This window comes from Nuphar pumila, chromosome 16 (assembly GCF_984573655.1).
Source record: "Nuphar pumila chromosome 16, dmNupPumi1.hap1.1, whole genome shotgun sequence".
Classification (NCBI taxonomy): Eukaryota; Viridiplantae; Streptophyta; class Magnoliopsida; order Nymphaeales; family Nymphaeaceae; genus Nuphar; species Nuphar pumila.
Genome location: NC_143264.1, coordinates 85786995 through 85809210, shown reverse-complemented (window position 1 = coordinate 85809210; position 22216 = coordinate 85786995). Strand labels below are relative to the sequence as shown.

General features: G+C 37.0%; 1 protein-coding gene across 1 annotated transcript; it reads left to right on the top strand.

Annotated features, from left to right (window-relative positions):
- Nucleotides 1-8440: 8440 nt before the first annotated feature.
- On the top strand, nt 8441-20649 carry LOC149813961 (putative lysine-specific demethylase JMJ16). Its single transcript, XM_089991237.1, has 11 exons — nt 8441-8742; nt 8859-8930; nt 9013-9090; nt 9211-9732; nt 9809-10033; nt 10265-10426; nt 15281-15649; nt 15754-17215; nt 17303-17406; nt 19405-19599; nt 20287-20649. Exons 1-11 carry the CDS (start codon nt 8566-8568, stop codon nt 20647-20649), a joined length of 3729 nt encoding a protein of 1242 aa, XP_089847363.1. The 5' UTR covers nt 8441-8565.
- Nucleotides 20650-22216: the final 1567 nt, after the last annotated feature.

Here is a 22216-nt window from a genome sequence, read left to right as displayed (position 1 = left end):
CTAACAACCCCAATTGCATGAGCTATATCTGGGCTCATACACACCATTGCATACATCAAACTGCCAACTACTGAAGCATAGAAAATCTTTTGCATATCCTCTTTCTCTTTATCTTTAGAAAGACTATGCTTCACACTCAACTTGAATTGTGCTCCAAGTGGGGTATTCATTGCCTTTGCCTTATCCATGTTGAATCTTTGAAATACTTTCTCAATGTACTTCTCTTGTGATAGCTATAACTTCTTTCTCTTTCTATCACGAACAATCTTTATACCCAAAATCTGACTTGTGGCTTCCAAGTCCTTCATGACAAATGATTTGCCCAACTCCTTATTCAAGCTAGTAATTCTTGAAGTGTTCTTATCCACAATGAGCATGTCATCAACATAGAGCAACAAAATGATAAAATCATCATTTAAAAAATTCTTTACAAAAACACAATGGTCTGAAGTAGTCTTCTTGTAGCCATGCTCCCCTATAAAAGACTCAAACTTCTTATACCACTGTCTAGGAGCTTGTTTCAAACCATACAAGCTCTTTCTCAATCTGCAAACATAGTCTTCATTTCTTTTCTTCTCAAACCCTTTAGGTTGCACCATGTATATTTCTTCCTCAAGATCACCATGGAGAAATGTTATTTTCACATTCATCTGCTTAACTTCTAAATCATGACTTGCTGCCAAGCTCAAAACAACTCTGATAGAAGATATTTTAACAACTAGCAAGATCTCTTTAAAGTCAACACCTTTCTTTTGACTAAAACCTTTTACAACCAACCTAGCTTTATATCATGGGTGTGACAAGTTCTCATCTCGCTTTACTCTAAAAACCCAATGATTCTTAAAATCTCTTTTACCTTTAGGCAACTGTACAAACTCAAAAGTATGGTTGTCACAAAGAGATTGCATCTCATCTTTCATTGCTTCAATTCACTTTTCTTTATGCACATCTTACATAGCTTCATCATAGCTCTCAGGTTCTCTGCCATCAGTCAACAAGACATACTCATGTACATGATATCTAGTAGATCTGCGAAGTGGCTTTGCAACTTAAAAGGAACCTGTCTCATGCTGCTCAACATCATCACCATTAAACATATCTGACATGTCAACATTCTGCTGTGAATCTTCATCATCCTCATGCATGTCATCTTCAATTGAATTTGGGAAAGAAGACAAAGAAACATGATCCATATCAACCAAGCTGTCGTTGCTTTGAGATTTTTCATTCACCACTTTCTCAATATCTTTAATAGTTTGGTCTTCAACAAAGACAATGTCTCTGCTTCTGACAAGCTTCTTCTCAATAGGATTATAAAACCTGTACCCAAACTCATCCTGACCATAACCCAAGAATATATACTGTCGTGTCTTTGCTTTCAACTTTATCCTTTCATTCTTAGGAACATGCACAAAAGCTTTGCACCATAAAACACGCAAATGGTCATAGGAAACATTCTTTCTAAACCAAACTCTGTCAGAAACATCACCATTTAAAGGAACACGAGGAGACAAGTTAATAACATGAGCCACTGTGAATAATACTTCACTCCAAAAAGGTCTTGACAACCTTGCCTCTCACAACAAACATTAAACTCTTTCAACAAGAGTTCTATTTATTCTCTCAGCTACACCATTCAACTGAGGAGTCTTAGGAGGAGTCTTTTGATGCCTTATACCATGCATCTTATAATACTCATCAATTGGTCTCAAATATTCACCTCCATTGTCAGTTCGAATGCACTTCAACTTCTTTTATGTCTGTCTCTCAACAAGAGTATAAAATTGCTTGAATGCATCAAACACTTGGTCTTTTCTTTTCAAAGCATAGACCAACAACTTTCTTGAATGATCATTAATGAAAGTCACAAAATAAAGTGCACCTCCAAGCAAACTCTCTTTCAAAGGACCACATACATCTGAGTGTACCAATTTTAAAATTTTCTTCTTTCTTGATGGATGATGACTCTTGAGATATACTCTCCTTTGCTTCCCAACCAAGCAATGAGTACATCTTTTCAACTTCTCTTTCTTCACTCAAAGAAGTAAATTCTTCTTTATCAAGCATTCAATGCCCTTTTCACTCATATGACTCAACCTCTTGTGTCACAATTCAACTGACTTCTCATTTTCAGTTACATTCACGATATCCTTTGAAATCGATGCTTATAAAACATACAAACTGTTGCACTTCTTTCCACGAGCCATAACCAATGAGCCTTTGGTGAACTTCCACTGTCCATCATTGAATGTACTATAAAAGCCTGCATTATCAAGCTTTTCTGCTGAAATTAAATTCAAGCGAACATCTGGCACATGCCTAACGTCTTAAAGCATCAACATAGTTTCATTGGTAGTTTACAAATTTACATCACCAACACCAACAACTTTAGACAAAGCATCATTGTTCATTCTCAACACTCAAAAGTCACACAGAGTATAAGTAGCAAAAAACTCCCTAATTGAACTAACATGGAGAGAGGCACCACTATCTATCACCCAACTAGTATCATGACTAGTCAAGTTCACCACATCATCATCATAGACAACAACTAACTTAGTCGAAGTAGTTGCGGTAACACGATCATCATTCTCATTATTTTTCTTTTCTTGCTTTTCACAATTTTTGTTCTCTCTCTTCAACTAAAACCAATATTTTTTAATGTGCCCCTTTTTCCCGCAATGATGACACTCCATATTCTTGTATCTTGATCTTGATTTGCTTCAACTTTTATCTCTACCCTTCTTACCCTTAAATTTACTTATCCCCTTATTCTCATTGACAAATGCCTCTGTCTGTGAAAAATAGCCTTGAGATTTTCTTCTCATCTCTTCATTGATGATACCGGCTTTAACAAACTCCATAGAAACAACACCATTAGGAGCAAAGTTGGTGAGTGAGACCTTAAATGTCTCCCATGAATCCGATAGAGTAGCAAGCATCCAAAGCCCTACAACTTCATCTTCAAATTTAATACTTATGCTAGACAACTGATTAATAAGCTCGTGAAACTCATTCAAGTGGTCGACTATAGAGCTTCCTTCTTTATGCTTGAGTTGCGTCATCCGTCTAAGAAAATACAATTTGTTGTTGCCGATTTTCGAAGCATACAAATTTTTAAGCTTAGTCAACAATGTTCTTGCATGATTCTCATATTGAATATGATTGTAGATATTCTCATCAACAAATTATTGAATAAAACCACACACTTTCTCATGCTCAAATTCCCACTCTTCATCACTTTTAGATTCAGATTTTTGAGTAGCAAACACCAGAAGATGCATAGCCTTAACAAACAAAAGATTTTTCATCTTTTTCTTCCATAAATTATAATTTATGTCATTCAAACTAATCATCTAACTTGTGCTTATATCCATTCTTGAACCTGAGGCTCTGATACCACTGATGTTTAAAAAAAAAGCGCAAACCGAATGTAACCACTTCTTGAATGGAGGCGATGACAACAAAGTACCTAGAAGAACACTTCTATGCCTTGCACGTAACACATAGAATAACTCCTTCACCCGAGCTCTAAAATAAAATCCTTATCATCCAAGAGATACTATATATATATATTGATTCACAAGAGCAATGAATAATAAAGAAAATAAAGAACACAATAAGAGAGACACACACCTATTTTAACGTGAAAAATCTTCTCAAATTAGAGGTAAAAATCATGGGATTGAGAGCAACTCAACAACAATTCAACTATGTGATATAAAGAACGGCTACAAAGGGGCATACACAATGCCTACCTACAATAAAACCATAAATCACCACAATAGAAAAACAACAAAGCAAATAAAGAGATGAAAGTGAAAGAATAACACTTAATCAATAGTGATGACCTTCCCACAACAAAAGCCTTTTTTCTCTTGCCCTAATCTTTACAAAACAGAAGAAGATAATAAAGAAGATGAAGAACATCAACAATCAAAGCTTTTCTTCCTTCTTTATTCTTCTCTCCTCACTTTCTCTTTCTTTCTCACAATCTTGTAGAAGCTCCACACAAAACAAGAGGAAGAAACCCTCTTCTCACTTTCTTTCTTACTTTTCTTCAAAGAGCAAAACCCAAAAAGACTCCACACAAAGCATACGAGTTATCGTGCCCTCTTTTCTCTTTTTTCTTTCTTTTTTTACTTTTTCAATTTTAGTCTCTCACTTCTTGTTATTTTGCTCATTTTCAAGCCTCAATAAAGACGCCAGGCACATCTCTTCACCTTCCTTTGATCCGGTCCTCCACGTGGAGGAGACCCAAATTCATCACTTTCTTATGTTTGCTTTAAGGTTGTGAATTTGACTTGTGTAAAAATTTATCATGTGAGAATGTGTCCAACCATGTCAGGTTACTGTTATATCACATTCACAGCTAGAACTGATAAAACTGTGAGTGTGTCAAACTTATGAAATTTTACATTCACATGTCAGGTTGTGAAAGTTATATACAGTGTTAGACTTGTGTGAAACTTTCACAAGTTTTGACTCTTCAACATTCACAGATAAAATCACTTTAACAGGGTGCATTTTCACATGTTTGCAACACCCTATAAAAGTTCAGAGATTGTGAATCACATTCACAAGAAATTTGTGAAAGTTCCAAAATCACAGGTGATGCAAACATGAAATTTGCACACCATCATTTATCTAGACTGTCAGATTCCAAGATCAATGGCTTAAACGATGCCCGGACACAAAGATACATGAACAAGACACTCGTTGAATTACTTCCCTTGAGTATTCCTGTAATATAATTTAAAAGCGAGGGCCCTCGCATTTGCTATGAAGGGAACATTTGTTTCACGGGAAAGACAACTGTTTTCCTATGAAAATGGCTGCCTTTTACACAGTGAAACAAATAGTCCTGCCGGAAAATATAGGGCGAGAACACGCCACTTAGGTGTCGTGTCCTAGTGATATGAACATACACGTCACATATGGTAAATATTTTAATATTATTTATTTTTTTTCAACAAAAATATAGTTTTGCTATTAAAATATCAAAAAATAGTTTTTTATTGATTAAAAGTAAAACAAAGTGTTTCCTCGTGTCCTATGTTTATTTTTTTTTCCAACTTTCAAGTCGAATCCACGCGTCCTCGTGTCCACGTGTCTTTGTGACGTAGATGGGGGTTGAAAAGTCAATGGCAGTTCTGAAAACCGCTATAGGAAGGGAGGATTCAATTGCCATTGAAAGTAACTAAAGCATAAAAGGAAAAATCTATTTAGGGACAATTAGTTTCTTACCTGAAATTCCGAAAACGGCCTCAGGTTTCTGATTTTTTGTGATATGTGCCTCTCTTTTTTCTGAAAAGTGTCAAACAGAAACCTGCTCCAACAATTTTGATCATTAACAAAGGTTAGTCTCAGTTAAATTGAAGCAAATGACAACCATATCCTCAAATCACTAAAATGCGTCCCCTACTCTTTTTTACGAGGTTAATCTGAATACTCTATTTCGCAGTTTTCAAGAAACCTGCGGCCCATAATAGGAAAGTCGAAAATGTGACTCCAATTTTTGAAACTAGAGGTAAAAGGTTGGCCCCTGAATGAAAAGTTTCCAGAAAAGTGAAAGTAAGCTAAGAAAAAGAATTCCAACCGAGAGTTTTGTTGGTGGGTTTCCTTTCGACGGAAGGTAGAGAAATGGTTACTGGTAGGGGTGTCAACTGCTGGGGTTTGGTTCGGACCCAGGTAGAACCAGTCTCAAACCAGATTTAAGATGATGGTACTGGGTCCTGACCCGGGTCTAATCAAACCCACCATAAGAAAAACCATACCTGGATCCTATAAAGACTACATGAACCAGACTTGGACCATACCTGGTAAAATAATAATTTTTTTATCATTTTACATTGATAAATTGAGGATCTTAATCGGAACTTGGTTCAGGCCCGGGTCTGGTATAAAATTTCACAAACCATACCTGGCCCTTCGGGTCTGACTTGGACTCTAATCGGGTCTTCTTATTTATCACCAAACTCTGACTAGGGGTCGGGTTCGGGTGGTCCCTCAACTACCCTATACTAGGGTTGCAAACGGTTCTGATGATTCAGAATTGGGCTTTTGCAAATTTTGGCTGTTCCCGATCCAACCAGATTCACTCTCCAATGTATTTTCTGATCAGAAATCCGAACCGTTTTCATCCTACCCTATACCAATAGAGTCCTAAGCTCCCTCCATGCAATTAAGGTTACTAAAGGGTCTGGTATCCAACCCATACCCAAACCCGTCGTGAGAATTCGGGTTATGTCATGTTAAGAAAATGAAATCCCAAACTTGACCTATATAATTTAAAAGGTATTTAGAATATATAATATATTTTTACATAAACGGTATATAAACAGAAAAACACTCGAGTTAGTCTGGTCGAGTCATATATCTGTTAAAAATCATAATCCAAACCCGACTCACATGATACTCAGGCAAGCGTTTTGTACGCACGTACACCAATGTCTGGGTTTGGTTTGGGTCAGGTAAACGAGACAAACCAGACCCGTTGACAAAGTTACCTAGAAACTTAGGTAAACCTAGTTCTTCCTCTCTCTAAAAAAAATAATTTGTCTGTTTCTTTTTTAGAGTCCCACCTTTTGCCTAATATTCTAAAATTTTAATTTCAGAATAAGATCCGTGCAAAACATTATTCGTGTTTGACTCATTTTATTATGCAATAAGGGTAGTTTAATAATTTTCTATAAACAACTCACAGATAAAATAACTTGAGTTACTTCAATGAGGTTTCTATTTGACAGTTTCAGACTTTCACAGAAAAAGAGTTTCTATTTGGGCCTTAAAAGAGTTTCTAAATGGAATTTTCCCTTTCTTTTTAGTGAATATACATGGTATGGTAGAGCTGCTTCAGCAAAGTTTGTTAGGTATCAAAACACATATACGTGCGCTACTGAAGGGCACCACGATGATGTATAGTTTTCATATAGTTTTTTACTATTATTGTATTTACGTTTATTTATTTTGGTTTCACTCTAAGTTTTTCTTTTTCATTTTCTCTCTCTCTCTTTGTTTCATCTCCTATTTTACGTTTGATATCATTGATATTGTAATTAGGGTTTTGTTATCTCAACTTGCCTTTTGTTGGTACCTACCTAGGGCTTGTATATACTGTAGCAGAAGGGTGGTTTGATAGTCCATGGTTTTTGGAGGCACTTTCAGTAAGAAATTGGAAAACAATAGTGTTGAACGACTTGGGGGTTAGTGTGATTCTCAAAGATTTGGTGAGTTGTAATCTTGGTTGTGGGAGATTTGACTGCAATTTGCAGATTTCTGTTTGTATTCTTGGCATGCTTAGTTTTGCACCTTGCGCTTACTGATGTGGATTTGTAAACATATATGCGTCTTGTAGTGCGTGATTTGGCATTCATTATAACTGCGAAACGTAATTGTCTTTGTTGGTGTTAAAAAGACGTTTCATACTTGCCCTTATATGCATCCTGCTATTCTTTGATTGTTTTCTGTTATTAGTATATCTATACCAAAGGCTGCTGTTAAGTATTTGGTGGTGGCGTTATGATGGTTTTTACTATTGGTAGCCTACCATGATGTAATCTTAGATTCTGAGTTTCTTATAGCTTTTTAAGTTTTCAGTTCAGATGTTTATCAATATGTGGGATGATCAGATTCATGTGTAATCGGGGTGCGGTTTGAGTTGAAAGTAAGAAATAAAGCATTGTAAATCCTGAACAAAAAGCGCTAATTCTGCTTACGATAATTTTGGGGACATCCTATTAGGAAACTTCTATATTCTTCCCTTTAACCTCTGTTTGCTTCATAGTTTTCTCGTGTCCTGTACGCATTCTGATGTCTGCCTTGAGTTTATTAGGTTGTGATTGCAAAAATCATGTTCAATCTTAGTGCTGTCACAAGTAGAAGTGTGTGATGGTCCTATAGTGGCTTTGGATCTGTTGATCACTAGAACCCATTGTTTCAATAATAGAACTGTTTTTTAGAATATTTTTATTGTAAGAATGATAGTTGTAGGCATTCCATTTTGTGGTGGGTAAGGGTGCAGGCAGTTTGAACTAAACTCTTTCAATAGAAGTATTGTGTATGTTCTGGATATTAATTAACTAAATACTGGGTTATTAAATAACTTATTAATTGAAAGCTCTGGCACCAGCGACTATTTATGCCTATGGATATGAAACAGGTTTGTTGCTGCATTCCTTGGCCTTTGATTGTGTTAAAAGAGAAATAAAATAAAGAAGAAATTTGCAATCACAACCATTCAATACTTAATTTGAACCATTAACTATTGAACAAATGTGAACTGATGAACAGCTCTTTGGGTTAATTTTATTTTAATTATCGCATAGTTATAGAGATTTTTCTACTGACATAAGTCACTAAGGCGTAGGATTTTTCTACAGATATTTGTCTTTGTTACTTGTTTATGTAATAATCATATTTGTCTTTGTTGGATTTTCAGTTATGATGGCTACAGGATGCACATGACCTCACATTAGTAAAGGAGAATCTGTGAGGCCTTTTTCTCCACATGGTTTCTTATCACTTACATCATTCACCTTGAAAAAGATTCATAGTGATGTTGAAATGAATTATGTGTCTCTGGTGGATACATCTTTTGTAGAGCAGGCAGGTATGGATACTGAATGTAGTACTAGTGATGATGTAAAGTTCAGAAAGTGTCTTAGGCGTAGGCCTTGGATAAACTACGGGATGTTTAATGTGATCTCAGATGAGGAATCTGACATGGAACCAATTGATCTGGTAAGCATCTTGCACCTTGTTATCTCTTGCTATGGAAGTTATAAGATCTTACAGTACCATGATTATCAGTTATTGTAACAAGTAGGGCTTTATCTTTATCTTTTTTATTTTTTCAGAAACACTCTTCAAAGCTACCTCTACCAAAAGGTATTACTCGTGGGTGTTCAAATTGTAACAACTGCCAAAAGGTTGAGTTTTTGAAAATGCATGTGATGCTTGGATTTTTGCGTGGTGATCTTTGCTATCTTTATGGAGTTTGTTAATTAACAGGTGGTAGCAAAATGGCATCCAGAAGATGCACACAGGCAGGCAATAAATGAAGCTCCCGTATTCTACCCAAATGAAGAGGTCATTGTTGTTTTTAATTTGCATTTCTGCACGCTCAGCTCATCTGAATATGAATCTGAGTTTGCTATGGATATGATGAAGTTTATTTCTGAAGGTTTGTTTATGGTTACCTTTGTCCAGGAGTTTAAAGATCCTCTGAAGTACATTGCAAGTATACGACAGACAGCAGAACCATATGGAATTTGCCGGATTGTCCCTCCTCCTTCATGGAAACCACCATACCTTAAGCAAAAGCATATATGGGAAAATGCTAAATTTGCTACACAAATTCAACAGCTTGATAAGCTTCAAAATCGAGAACCTATGAGGAAAAAACCCAGAAGCATTGCCCATATTAAGAAGAAAAGGAGAAGATGCTTGAAAATGGGGATATCATGCAGGCCTAATGATCCAGGTACCTCGCACATGCATGAAGGCATTAATGAGGATGAGGGGTTTGGATTTCTACCTGGCCCAGAGTTCACTGTGGAGTCATTTCAGAAGTATGCAGATGGTTTTATTGAGCAGTACTTTGGACTGAAGGATACAAGTCCACAGTCGAGCTCAAGCCAGGATGAGGCTAAACATCAACAAGAACCATCTGTGGAAGATATTGAGGGTGAATACTGGCGGATGGTTGAGAATCCATCCGAAGAGATTGTGGTAACAAAGTTTAATCCTTCTTGTCTCTGCAGAATTTTCTTGGATGTAATCTAGACCTATAGCCTTCCTTTTGTAGGTACTTTATGGGGCTGATTTGGATACTGGAGCATTTGGCAGTGGGTTTCCTAAAACATCCTCTGATTCTGGGAACAATGAATTAGATATGTATGTGAGATCAGGTTGGAATTTAAATAACTTCCCAAGGCTGGCAGGATCTCTGCTGTCTTTTGAGAAGGATGATATTTCTGGTGTTCTAGTGCCATGGCTGTATATAGGGATGTGCTTTTCATCATTTTGTTGGGTGAGTTATGATTTAATAGGCCCTTTTTATTATGTAGCAAGGAGTTCTTCTAATGCTATGGACATCCAAAATATTTCACTCATCTCCCACATGCCATTTTCATATCACATTCATATATCAACCTAACTGACCTTGGAGTTATGATGCAAGATTTTGGATGCAAATACATAATGCCTTTTCACTGCATGAGAAGCCTTGCTTATTTACCTTTTAATTCTTCTCGTGCTGCAGCATGTTGAGGATCATCATCTTTACTCATTGAACTACATGCATTATGGTGCTCCAAAATTGTGGTATGGTGTCCCAGGAAGTCATGCTTTGAAATTGGAGGCAGCCATGAAGAAGCATCTGCCTGATTTATTTGAAGAACAGCCTGACTTGCTTCATAAGCTTGTGAGTATTTTTCCCCCTATTTTGCTTGTTATGCAATTCCAACTTCAAAAAGATTTGTGCAATAGGTGTGTGTTTTTTCTCTTCTTTGAGGTTGAACCTTGTGTAAACACAGCTCCAAATCTGTACCAGCAGAGAGAGAGAGAGAGAGAGAGAGAGAGAGAGAGAGAGAGAGAGAGAGAGAGAGAGAGAGAGTTAACCCTTGATTTTCTTTCTTGGTGAAGGGGTGCACCTCACGACTTTATTGAATATATATATATATATATATATATATATATATATATGTATGTATGAGAACCCTAATAGGGTAGGATACAAAGAATACAAAACAAATCTCTTAATTACATCAATGTCCCATGGTGGGATGTCCTATGGTAAAATTACAAACATGCCCTTCATAAATACTCTTCTAACTTGGATGAAGAGAGAGAGAAACAGTTAACCCTTGATTTTCTTTCTTGGTGAAGGGCTGCACCTGACGACTCTCTCTCTCTCTCTCTCTATATATATATATATATATATATATATATATATATATATATATATATATATATATGAAAATCCTGATAGGGTAGGATACAAAGAATACAAAACAAATCTCTTAATTACATCAATGTCCCATGGTGGGATGCCCTATGGTAAAATTACAAACATGCCCTTCATAAATACTCTTCTAACTTGGATGGTGTTTCTGCCTTTGGAACACGTCTTCAGTTCTATATGTCATCAGACATAGATAACTTGTTCTTCAAATATTTGTGTTTGTCCCTTGACAGTCCTTTGGTAAATATATCTGCTACCTGCTGATCTGAATCAATAAACCTTGTTTCCATTTCTTTGGATTCAATCTTGTCTCTGACGAAGTGATAATCAATCTGAAAGTGCTTTGATCTATCATGAAGGACTAGGTTTGTTGCAAGTGCAATGACACTTTTATTATCACAATATAAAACTGATCTTGATACTCTCAATTTTAGCACCTTTAAGAAATCTTTGGCACATGATATTTCAGCAACTAAGCTGCCCAAGGCTCTATATTCAGCCTCAGTACTAGACCTGACTATACCCTTTTGCTTTCTACTCTTCCAGGATACCAAATTCCTTACCAAATAAACACAATATCCTGTCACAAGCCTTCTTTGATCTGGGTCACCAGCCCAATCACATCAGAATACCCTATAACATGATGAATACACAAGTTCCTAGGATCATTCTTATAATATAGCAGCCCATGGTTAGAGACCCTTTAACATACCTCATGATGCACTTCAAGGCTTCCTAAATTTTTGGCAAGAGAATGAAAAAGAGAATACTTGAATTTTTGGTAATGTGACTGGCAGCCCCACTATCAACAAACCATGCATGTGCTTCAGATGGAGAACTCAAGGACATATTTTCGAAATACTGAGTGCATAGTTTAAAAACTCGCTGAGTCAACCTAGTGACTCGGTTTGACTCAGTCATTTACTGGGTCAAACCAATGAATGGCCCAGAAATGAACAAAACTCAGCCGAGTCATGGGCTGATTTGGCCGAGTCAGCCGAGTTTTAGCATGACTCAGCCAAGTCAACTCATGACTTGGCTGAGTCATATATATATATATATATATATATATATTATACATAAAAAGATGGTTACACATAATTACATATACTAATAAAATCATACATTAAACATATTATAAAAATATCATATAATGCATATTATATATAATCTATTAGTAATATACTAAAAAATATACATAGTATATACATACATTCACATATTTTATAAAAAATATAAAGTTAACATGACCCGGCCGAGTCACGAGTCAATCATGGATGAGCAGAGTGACGAGTAACTGGGTTTTAAAACTATGATGAGTTATGTTATTAGTGTTGCCAACATCCTCATTGACAGCCGTCCTTTCTCCTTGAAAATATGAGTTATACATAGCCATATTTCCAACATTATTTCTTCCTCCTTTCTCATGACAATACTCCGCAAGATGATTCTGACCACCACACAAATTACATGACATCACCCCATAGCTATTCCCATAGCCTACATTGGATCTATTATAGTTATTTCCATATGTTTGGTTCGACGTGGGAAGAAGTCCATGCCCACCATGCTGCTGAAAATTGCCAAAACCAGCATTATGGTTATAGTTATTATAACCACTATAACCTCCACTGTAGCCTCTTCCTCTGTCACGACCTCAGCCGTTATAATTGTTGTAACGACCGCTGCTACCACGTCCTCTTCCACCTCTTCCTCCTTGGCCATTATTAAAATTATTTCCTGCATATAAAACATTATGGCCAACATTCTGACTTGTATTTGTGTTGCTGCTGGGTTTGTTCGGAAACATGGCTTTGTGGTGTACCATGGGTCTCAACTGGGAAAACGTTGGCTTTGGAGACAAAGAGGAAGCTCCAGTAATGAATGACTCATACCCTTCTCCAAGACCATGTAAAGCATATAATACCTTGTCTGAATCTACTACGGGTTGTCTGATCATAGCAAACTGGTCTTTTAGGCTTTTAATCTTGTTTAACTGCTCCCCCTTGTTAGATTCAATCAATTCACTCTTGAGGTGTAATGCATTGGCTTGGGACTGTTGGGCATAACAGTTCAATAGTTCATCTCATACTTCTTGGGCAGTAGACAAATCAACAACTTGTGCTAAAATATCTTCGAAAATGGTGGAATTGATCCATCCCAAGAGACCCTGATCCTTGGATAGCCAATCATCATAGGCTGGATTTTGTGTTATCACCTTCCGTTTCTTGTTCTCTCCGTCAGATTACTCCATGGTGATAAATTCGGGAGGTGCCTTCACGGTACCATCAATGTAACCTGCTAATTTCATGTGCCGAATATAGGGAAAAACAACCCCCTTCCAAACAATGTAGATAGAAGAGGTTAACTTGAGATTAACATTGGGAAAGGAAAGAGTAACAGATGTAGGAACTGAATTTGAAGAAGATGACGCCATAGCACAGACCAGCAAAAGTACGGTCTCAGTTTTTTTTTAGTCTGACTACTAATAAAGTCTCGTTTAAACCAGATCTTGGACGTCAATAGGTGAGAAATAAGAATATTATGGCTGGCACAATTTCCAATATGGCTAGCATGGTTCCCAAGGAGGTGACATCAGCCAAGAAATTGACCCTATAACAACCAGATGTAAGAATTGGCAGAAAAATAAGAAAAGAGAGAGGATAACGTATCTAGGGAAACAGATGGGGAGGATTCCTAAACAATGGAGTTTTAAATGATGGAGAGAGGTTTTAAAAGAAATCTTGAGGAAGAAAGAGAGAAATAGGTAAAATAAAATACTGACAATACCAAGGAAAGAGAAGCAAAGAAAGAAGGAAGAAGAAATATATAGAGAAGCATGAAGGAAAGAATAGAGAAGAAGATTTACCTTAAATCGGCACCGAAATCAACAAAGGCCCCGAAAATTCATTGCTCTGATACCATGTAAACACAGCCCCAAATCTGTACCAGCAGAGAGAGAGAGAGAGACGGTTAACCCTTGATTTTCTTTCTTGGTGAAGGGCTGCACCTCACGACCTTATTGAATATATTTATGAGAACCCTAATACGGTAGGATACGAAGAATAAAAAACAAATCTCTTAATTACATCAATGTCCCATGGTGGGATGCCCTATGGTAAAATTACAAACATTCCCTTCATTATCGTGAGTGCAACACAAATATTGTCATCCTTTTTCCAGGGAATTTATTCTAGACAAGACTTACTCCACCAAAGAATACTAGCAGATAATTTGTTGAGTTCTTACAGTGACTGCAAGACATTCTAGTTAGAAACTTAGAATCATGTCATGACTGACTTCTATTATTGGACACATATAGGCCATGTTTGAATGCCTACGATCATTGATCCAAGGTTGGATTGCTGCTTGGGGGCCTGACAGAGCTCTAAGAAATTCAAATGTGGGTATCAATTACCTGCATTTTCAGGGATCTAAGGTCCCTTTTAAACCCAAAATATGGGATCTTTGGCCCAACAAGGGAAGGTTGGGCCAATAATCCTCTAATTTGAAATCCTCGGGTCTTAAGATTTAAGATCTAATCCATTCAAGGAGAGTGATGCTTAGGTTGCTATATGCCTAATGTATTTAAAAAATATGCCTTTTTCATTGGTAAAATTATATATTTATTTAATTAGGAAAAATTTAAAACACACACCAAATGTTTGAGCAATAACCAAAAACACACCTAACTTTTGGAGATTGTTAAAAACACACCTAACTTTTTGAACCGTTAATTAAAAGCACACTTCCATCCATTTAACTTGGGTTATTACTAACCCACGTTGAGCTAACAAGCCAACCTTGGTTTTTCCACTGTCCCATCTTCCCACTGCTCTCATCCATTACAACATCCAGCAAAGACTGTTCTCTCTGTCCCTTACGACACCCACAACTCTCTCTCTGAATCAAGAAGATATGAGATATTCTTCTTCCTTTAGGTTTCTGTGGAACACAATGACCAAGGAAATCCTAATAACTTGCAGATATCACAAGTTCAATGACAAAATATTTTGATAATCTGATGCCTGGTTTGCTGTTTTTCTATTGACCCATCATACCCAGTTCTAAAGATGTCTCTTCTTCTTCTTCTTCTCTCTCTCTCTGTGGGTAATGTTGTTGAATGCCCTTATGTAGGTAGTGAAGTGTGGCCAGGGTGGGCAGCATGATCTTATTGTTATGAATCTCAAATTAATCATCTCAAAGTTTAGGCGTGTTTAAACTTTTTCAAAACTTAGGTGTGTTTTTTACTATTGCTGATTCTTTAGGTGCAGTTTTGAAATTTTCCCTATTAATTATTATTGCCTTGAACAGGTCACTCAACTCTCACCGATGATTTTGAAGTCAGAAGGTGTACCTGTTTATCGATGTGTTCAACAGTCTGGGGAGTTTGTTCTCACATTCCCTCGTGCTTATCATTCTGGTTTTAACTGTGGATTCAATTGTGCTGAGTCAGTGAATGTTGCTCCTGTTGACTGGTTGCCACATGGACAGAGTGCTGTGGAACTTTATTGTCAGCAACATCGTAAAGCATCTCTGTCTCATGACAAGTTGTTACTAGGGGCAGCACGAGAAGCTGTAAGAGCACTTTGGGAGCTCCACCTTCTGAGAAAAGACACACCTGACAATTTACGATGGCAAGATGTATGCGGAAAGGATGGAATTTTGACAATGTCATTGAAGGCAAGTTCTTAAGAATATTATTCTTACTTGACAGGAAAATTTGATTGTTCTCTCTTTTGGGCATAAACTGAATTGAGATTTACTATTGAATATTTTTTCTTCAGACACGTGTTGACATAGAGCATGCCAGAAGGAAATTTTTCTGCAATCCTTCACAGAATAGGAAAATGGACATGAGCTTTGATGCTACCATTGAGAGGGAGTGTGTCATATGCTTTTATGATTTGCATCTCTCTGCAGTTGGTTGTGACTGTTCTCCAGAAGCATTTGCATGCTTAAATCATGCAAAACAACTTTGTTCCTGTGATTGTAGTACAATATTTTTTCTTCTTCGTTATGAATTAAGTGAACTTGACCTATGCATTGAAGCATTGGGGGAGAAATTGAGTGCAATACATAGATGGGCAAAATTGGATCTAGGACTCTCTTTGAGTTCACATGTTGCAAAGGAGGAGAGATTTCAGGGGTCTGAGAAGAAATGTGCATTGGTTTGCAATTCCTCCTTAGAAGAGACTAAACCAAAAGAACAAATGCCACTAGATGAAACACTGAGAAGTGCTGCTAATGTTCCTGATCTGCAGTTGGAAACAAACAGGCCTCTTGCACAGCCAGTCTCTTTTGGCAAAACAAAAATAAAAGATGGTCTAACTTTTTCTGACCATGGCAATCATGGACCAAGTGACCAATTCAAATTAAGAACCCAAAAGTTGCAGTTTAGTAACGGGTGCTCAGTCTTGAAGCCACCAGTGCAATCCTTTTCTGGCCAGTTTCCATCAGAACACACGTCCTATGCTGAGTTCCGTGAAAACTCTTCTGTTCAATTACAACAAAGCCCATTGCAAGTTGCTGATAACAGCAGATTGAGAAATTCAGAAAGGAAAAAATCTAGCGCAAGCACATCCCACAAAAATATTATTTATCTTAGTGATGATGATGATAATGATCGGGCTGAAGATGGATGTCAATCACTGATTGGGGTGAAAGTGGAAGGGTCCACAACAATGCATATGAAGGTTTCAGAAAGATCTATGGAAGTTGACAAAGAAACTGCTGGCAGAGGTTGTCAGAAAGACCAAGCTTCTGGAATCCTGAAGACTGATGAATCAAGTATGGTCAATGAGGAAACTAAACAGCTTGCTATGTCTGTAGAGGCCATAAGTGCCCTTGGAAGAGATGAAAGATGCATGAGTAATTTGAGTTCTTCAGGTAATATTCAAGATTTGTCATCAGAAAAAACCCATAATAAACAGCATCTTGATAATAGAGGTAGCAATGGGAACTGCCCTCAGCATTTGTTGTCGGATCCCTCTGGGAACCCAAGCAATGTGCACAAAGATGATACTGTTTTATCTGATTTCAACTCCATACAGATGAAAAATGGATCCTGCATGCAGTCCTCAGTTTCAACTCGATCTAGTATGATACAAAATTCGGGTGGAAACTGCCAAAGAGGTCCCCACATTGCAAAAATTGTAAGGAGGTTCAGCCGCATTGTAGAGGCACTAGATTTTGGACTTGTGGTCCCTGAAAAGGCATGGTGTAGCAGGCAGGCAATATTTCCTAAGGGTGCGTTGTCTCAGAGATGGACTTTATATGTTATACTTTTAGGCAGTTCTATTCCACTGAACTTTTTGTTTCTATTTTGTTTAATAGGATTCAGAAGCCGGGTTAGATACTTAAGTGTTGTTGATCCAACACAAATGTGTTACTATGTCTCAGAAATCCTTGATGCTGGGCATGCCGTGCCACTCTTCAGAGTAACTTTCTGTTCTGCTCCATGTTTCTTGATGAGTTGTGCGGTGGTCACAGATCTCAAATTGGAAGTTTCTCAGCAATGGAAAATCTCACGATAAACTGAACATTTATTTTTGGGAAAATAGCAAGAAAATTTAAAAATGTAAAAAATATGAATATGTACATAAATGATGGAAAAAGAAAAATAGAACATTAAAATATCTTTACAATAGCAATATTAGCTCAATGTGTTAAAAAAGCAATATTCGAATTTATTGTGATTTCATTGTGATTTTTATTGTTTTCTGAATTTACCACAATCGAATTATTGGTGATAGTTGTTACATATGTTTGTGTATGTGTGTGTGCAAAATATATATATATATATATATGTGTGTGTGTGTGTGTGTGTGTGTGTGTGTGTGTGTGTGTGTGTGCAAATATCTCATATAAGTCATTTCCACATAGCTTCATAAATTTGTCAATTATGAATTTGGCTGACTAAAATCATACCCATTCAAATTTATAAGGAAGAACGGATTTTCAAATACAAGGGGATATAACTCACTGTCATCAGATATGCGAGTCAAACCTATCTGTTTACAAATTAATAACGTGCCTTTCATATTCTACATATGCTTGAATAAAGTATCAGTAGGAGTCTTTAGAGACATTTTTCTATCTGCAAACTTATTTGGTAGCTTGATTGTCACACCTGAATGAATGTTCTTCGGCAGTTTGGTGGTTAGACAGAAACTCTTCTGACCATTTCAGAAAACTGATGACTAACTGTTGACTTGTTGCTAACTAAAAAAAAGTTGAACTATGTCACATGGGTGCGGGTGAGGGGGTGTGGCACTTTCAAAAACCTTGGGTGCGAGGGTGCGGCAAAAAAAAAAAAAAAAAAAAAATATATATATATATATATATATATATATATAGAGAGAGAGAGAGAGAGAGAGAGAGAGAGAGAGAAGGGGGGTCCGGGGGTTCCCTCTGGCATGCCCCCCCCCCCTCCCAAGATTTTTTTTTTTATAAATTTCCGCAGCCCATTTCATAGGGCAATTTTTTATTTTTTTTAAAATTCCAAAAAATGGACCAAAATGACCCTGGGTGCATTGACCGCACCCAGGGTCGGGTTGACCACACCGGGTGCCGCACCCGCGTCGCATCGACGGGGGTGCGGCACCTGTCTGGCCGAATCCCTGTGACATAGTTGGGAAGTTTCTTCGAATATTCACACCTTATTTTCTTTTGTGAGGAATCATTAACTTAGCTCTAATTGGACAGCTGGTTTTGGCTTAGCTGGAGTTTGTCAAGTTAGGCTGAGTGCAGATGTTTTTCTTATTTGATATGTTCTTGGGTGGCTATTTTTGTTTGGATCATTGACGGACTTGGTCTCCTGTCCTTGATGGCACTTGACTAACATCTACTAATGGTTTCTAGTGAGATGTACTGCATGTGTATTATTGACTGCATTATTTTGTAATGTTTACTGCATTAATGGGAATTGGGAAATTTATTTTAATTGTTAGCAGTTAGGTCGTCAAAGTTCCACAGAAGTCCTTTTATATTGACTAACATCTGTAAGCGTATATGAAAACTCACAGATATTTTATCTGCTAAGAATATAATAGATGTGTTCTCTGCAGTCATGGATTCCGTTGTTACAGAATTTCACAACAATGCCTAATAAGAGAAGATAAGCCTGTTAACATGATATTGAGGTGTTGACGTTCATAAGAACATTTTACATGATAAATTTCAAGTGATGGTTGAATCTCAATGCAAATTTCTGATAAAATTCAAAGTTTGTCCTTGTTATGGAATGAACCCTTCTAAAAATCACCTTGTACATTTGATATCTTGCAGTGGTACAGGATAAAAGGTCTTGGTTTGTATCCAACAACATGCATGTCAAAATTATTCAACGGATACTGTGTATTTGGAGAGCTTTTTCATGCTGCTATTGACGATATCTAACTAGTGTTTTATGGCTAACTTTTTATTTGGAAAATCAGGTTATGCTGGAGGATTATCCCACTGAAGTCTTCATACATGTTTCTGCCAGTAAATGTTGGGACATGGTACATGACAAAGTGAATCAGAAGATTGCGAGGCAACAAAAACAGGAGAGACCAAACCTCTCTCTACAACCTCTTGGATCAGTTGATGGATTTGAAATGTTTGGGTTTTTGTCGTCATTTATTGTTCAGGTAGATCTGCTCATCTGGAGTTTTAATTTAAAAAAGTTTGGCTGTAATTCTACTAGGTCTCTTTTTCCTTTTGAATCCCTTTTCCATGGTAACCAAAGGAGCTGCCATTTTGTAAGAAAAAGCTTGACTGCTAGACTCGTTTTTTTAATTATCAAATATGTTATGGTGTTTTCCTTATAAAACCAAATAAACACATTTTATTGAAGTTAAAAAAGAAAAAAGAGCACATCTTGTATCTGAAATATTCTTTGGGAAGTAATAAACCATGAAGTAATTGCTTTTTCTATTTTTCCAAGCCAGTGATTGTGCAACAGATTATGATTTTCCTCTCTCTCTCTCTCTCTCTCTCTCTTTCACACACACACACACACACAACACTTTACACTGCTATTAACACAACGTACATACAAAGAGGAGAATGCTCTTTGAAGATCTTTGTGAAGTCGTTTATATTGGAATGATTTCTATGTCAAAGGAAAAAATGGACACAAAAGGAAAGCTGCAGACTGCTTTACGATCTTTGTGAAAATCATTTGCATTGGAATAGCAATGAGGTGACAAAATTGTTAGTGTTTCTCATCATGATGCTACCTTTAATTGTTAGAATTTATTTTCTGATATTGATGATTGCTTGGTGTCTTGGGGAGAAAATAAATTTTCTTTTTGTCTTGGCATTGATTGTCAAAGAAAATAGAGGCTCTTGACCCTGATCATCTATGTCTGGAATATTGGAGCTGTCGACCAAGCGTTCAAAATACAGTGAAAGCTCTTCCAGAAAGTTCTTGTGAGGATAATCAAAACAAGATCAAGGTGATGCCTGGTAATCAACAAGGCATTGTGCAGAACAAGGCCTTGGAAGCAGTACTGTGCATCCTCAAGAGCCTGTTCAAGAAGGCAAACAACAAAGAACTTGATGCTTTACATCAGGCACTGAGCAACGAAAATTTGTGCTTGAATAGGGACATGGTCATTCAGTCTCTCAAGGAAGAGATACATGAAAGGCAACAGGGCAGATTTGGTAAGCATCTTCTTCCACTTGATGGATGTTAGGATCAGTAGTAATCTCTCTCTCTCTAACCATAATTTTGTGGGCTGGGAACATAAGATTTTTTGAGAATCAGTTGCAGCATTTTGACTCATGATGAGCTGCAGCGAGCATGGTCTAAATGTACAAAATGATATAATATCAAGTAGATATTACCAATACAAAGGAATTCATTGTCACTGTTTTTTAATGTTAAAAAAACTGTTTTATAATTATGTTTTACGCATGTATTGAATACTTCTGATAAAAAAGTGTAATATTTATTTTAAATAAAAGACATCTTAACTACATTTTTATGTTGTTCCTACTCATTTCCTTCGTTGTTTCTTCATTTCCCTTCATACATCTTAAAGGCTTCACGTTTCACATGTCTAAGCATTTCTTGCTTGGCGTCGTGCTTTGCTTCTTGCAATGGTAACCATGATCGTGACTAAGCACCATCTCTGTTGGTCTTCAGAACCTGCTAACCAGATGTGGTCCTTGAACCCGTAATCAATGCTTTTGACAGCATGGTTTTCTATCATGTTCTTGAGGATCTAAAAATCTCCTGCATCCTCAACAATGTTAAGTAGTGAATTTCAAGCTTATCGTGTTGTTGACTTTTTAAATCCAGATCCTCTCTGATCAGCTGCCATGTTGGTTTTATCTTTTTAACTACAACCTTCCAACGAGAGCCTTAATTCCTGTCAACATAGCTGAACTGCTAGTAGCCTTTCTTCCATACTGTGACTGGAGGCTGTTGCTGATAATTGGTAGAAAATCAGGGGAGAACATACGCATCCTCTCACAAGATTAAGGCCAACGTGATAGTAACCTTATTAAATAGTTGGTATATGTTTCTCACGTGGTCTCGTTAGTTTCTAAGTTGCACAACAGATGGACAGAAATGTTCTGAAAAGGAAAGTTGTAAAAAATGCAGTAAGCAATCTGGGGCGCAGATGGTGCATCTTTTAAGTGCAAACTGCAAACTACAAAATCAATGGTTTTCCAAATCCAAACTCCGGAATGCCCACCTTGCACCACTAAATTATGTGGGTCTTTTCCGGCATATTTTCCAGCATCAGGAAGACTGGAAGACTTAAACCACGTCTCCTCGAAGATGTACGATAAAACACGAACCAAGATGCTTGAAATATTCAGAGGGGTGCCGTCCAATGAGAGCCCCTCCATAACAAAAGTTCAGTTTGGCAGAAAAGAGGCAGGATAGGCTCCCTTTTGTGGGGGTTCCTCTAAGCAGGATAGCCTAGAAGTTTTAGGGTGTGTTTGGATAATTTAGATTCTCATGGAAAGGTGAATTCTCAATCTAGAGAAATATCAAGAAAGAGAATTCTCAATCTCTAGGTTAGGGCTTGGATGTCAGCAATCATCAAGAGGGGCATTCAGGCCTCGCTTCTCACCTTGCACTGAAAAACCTATTTTGTTTGCGTACATACCTGAGGTATAGAACAATCATGCATCTGAAAGCATAGTTATCCTTTTAAAGACATGTATGAATACCAAATCCGGTTGTTGCTCCAAGAAACACATTAACAGTTCTAATTTATGACAATTAAACAGGATGAAATATTTAAT

Excerpts from the sequence above, each read along its gene's own strand:
- LOC149813961 (XM_089991237.1), top strand. The coding sequence starts at position 8,566 with ATGAATTATGTGTCTCTGGTGGATACATCTTTTGTAGAGCAGGCAGGT. Across the intron at positions 15,650-15,753 it reads TTTTGACAATGTCATTGAAG|ACACGTGTTGACATAGAGCA; the intron begins GCAAGTTCTTAA and ends TTTTTTCTTCAG. Across the intron at positions 19,600-20,286 it reads TGTCGTCATTTATTGTTCAG|AAAATAGAGGCTCTTGACCC; the intron begins GTAGATCTGCTC and ends TGATTGTCAAAG.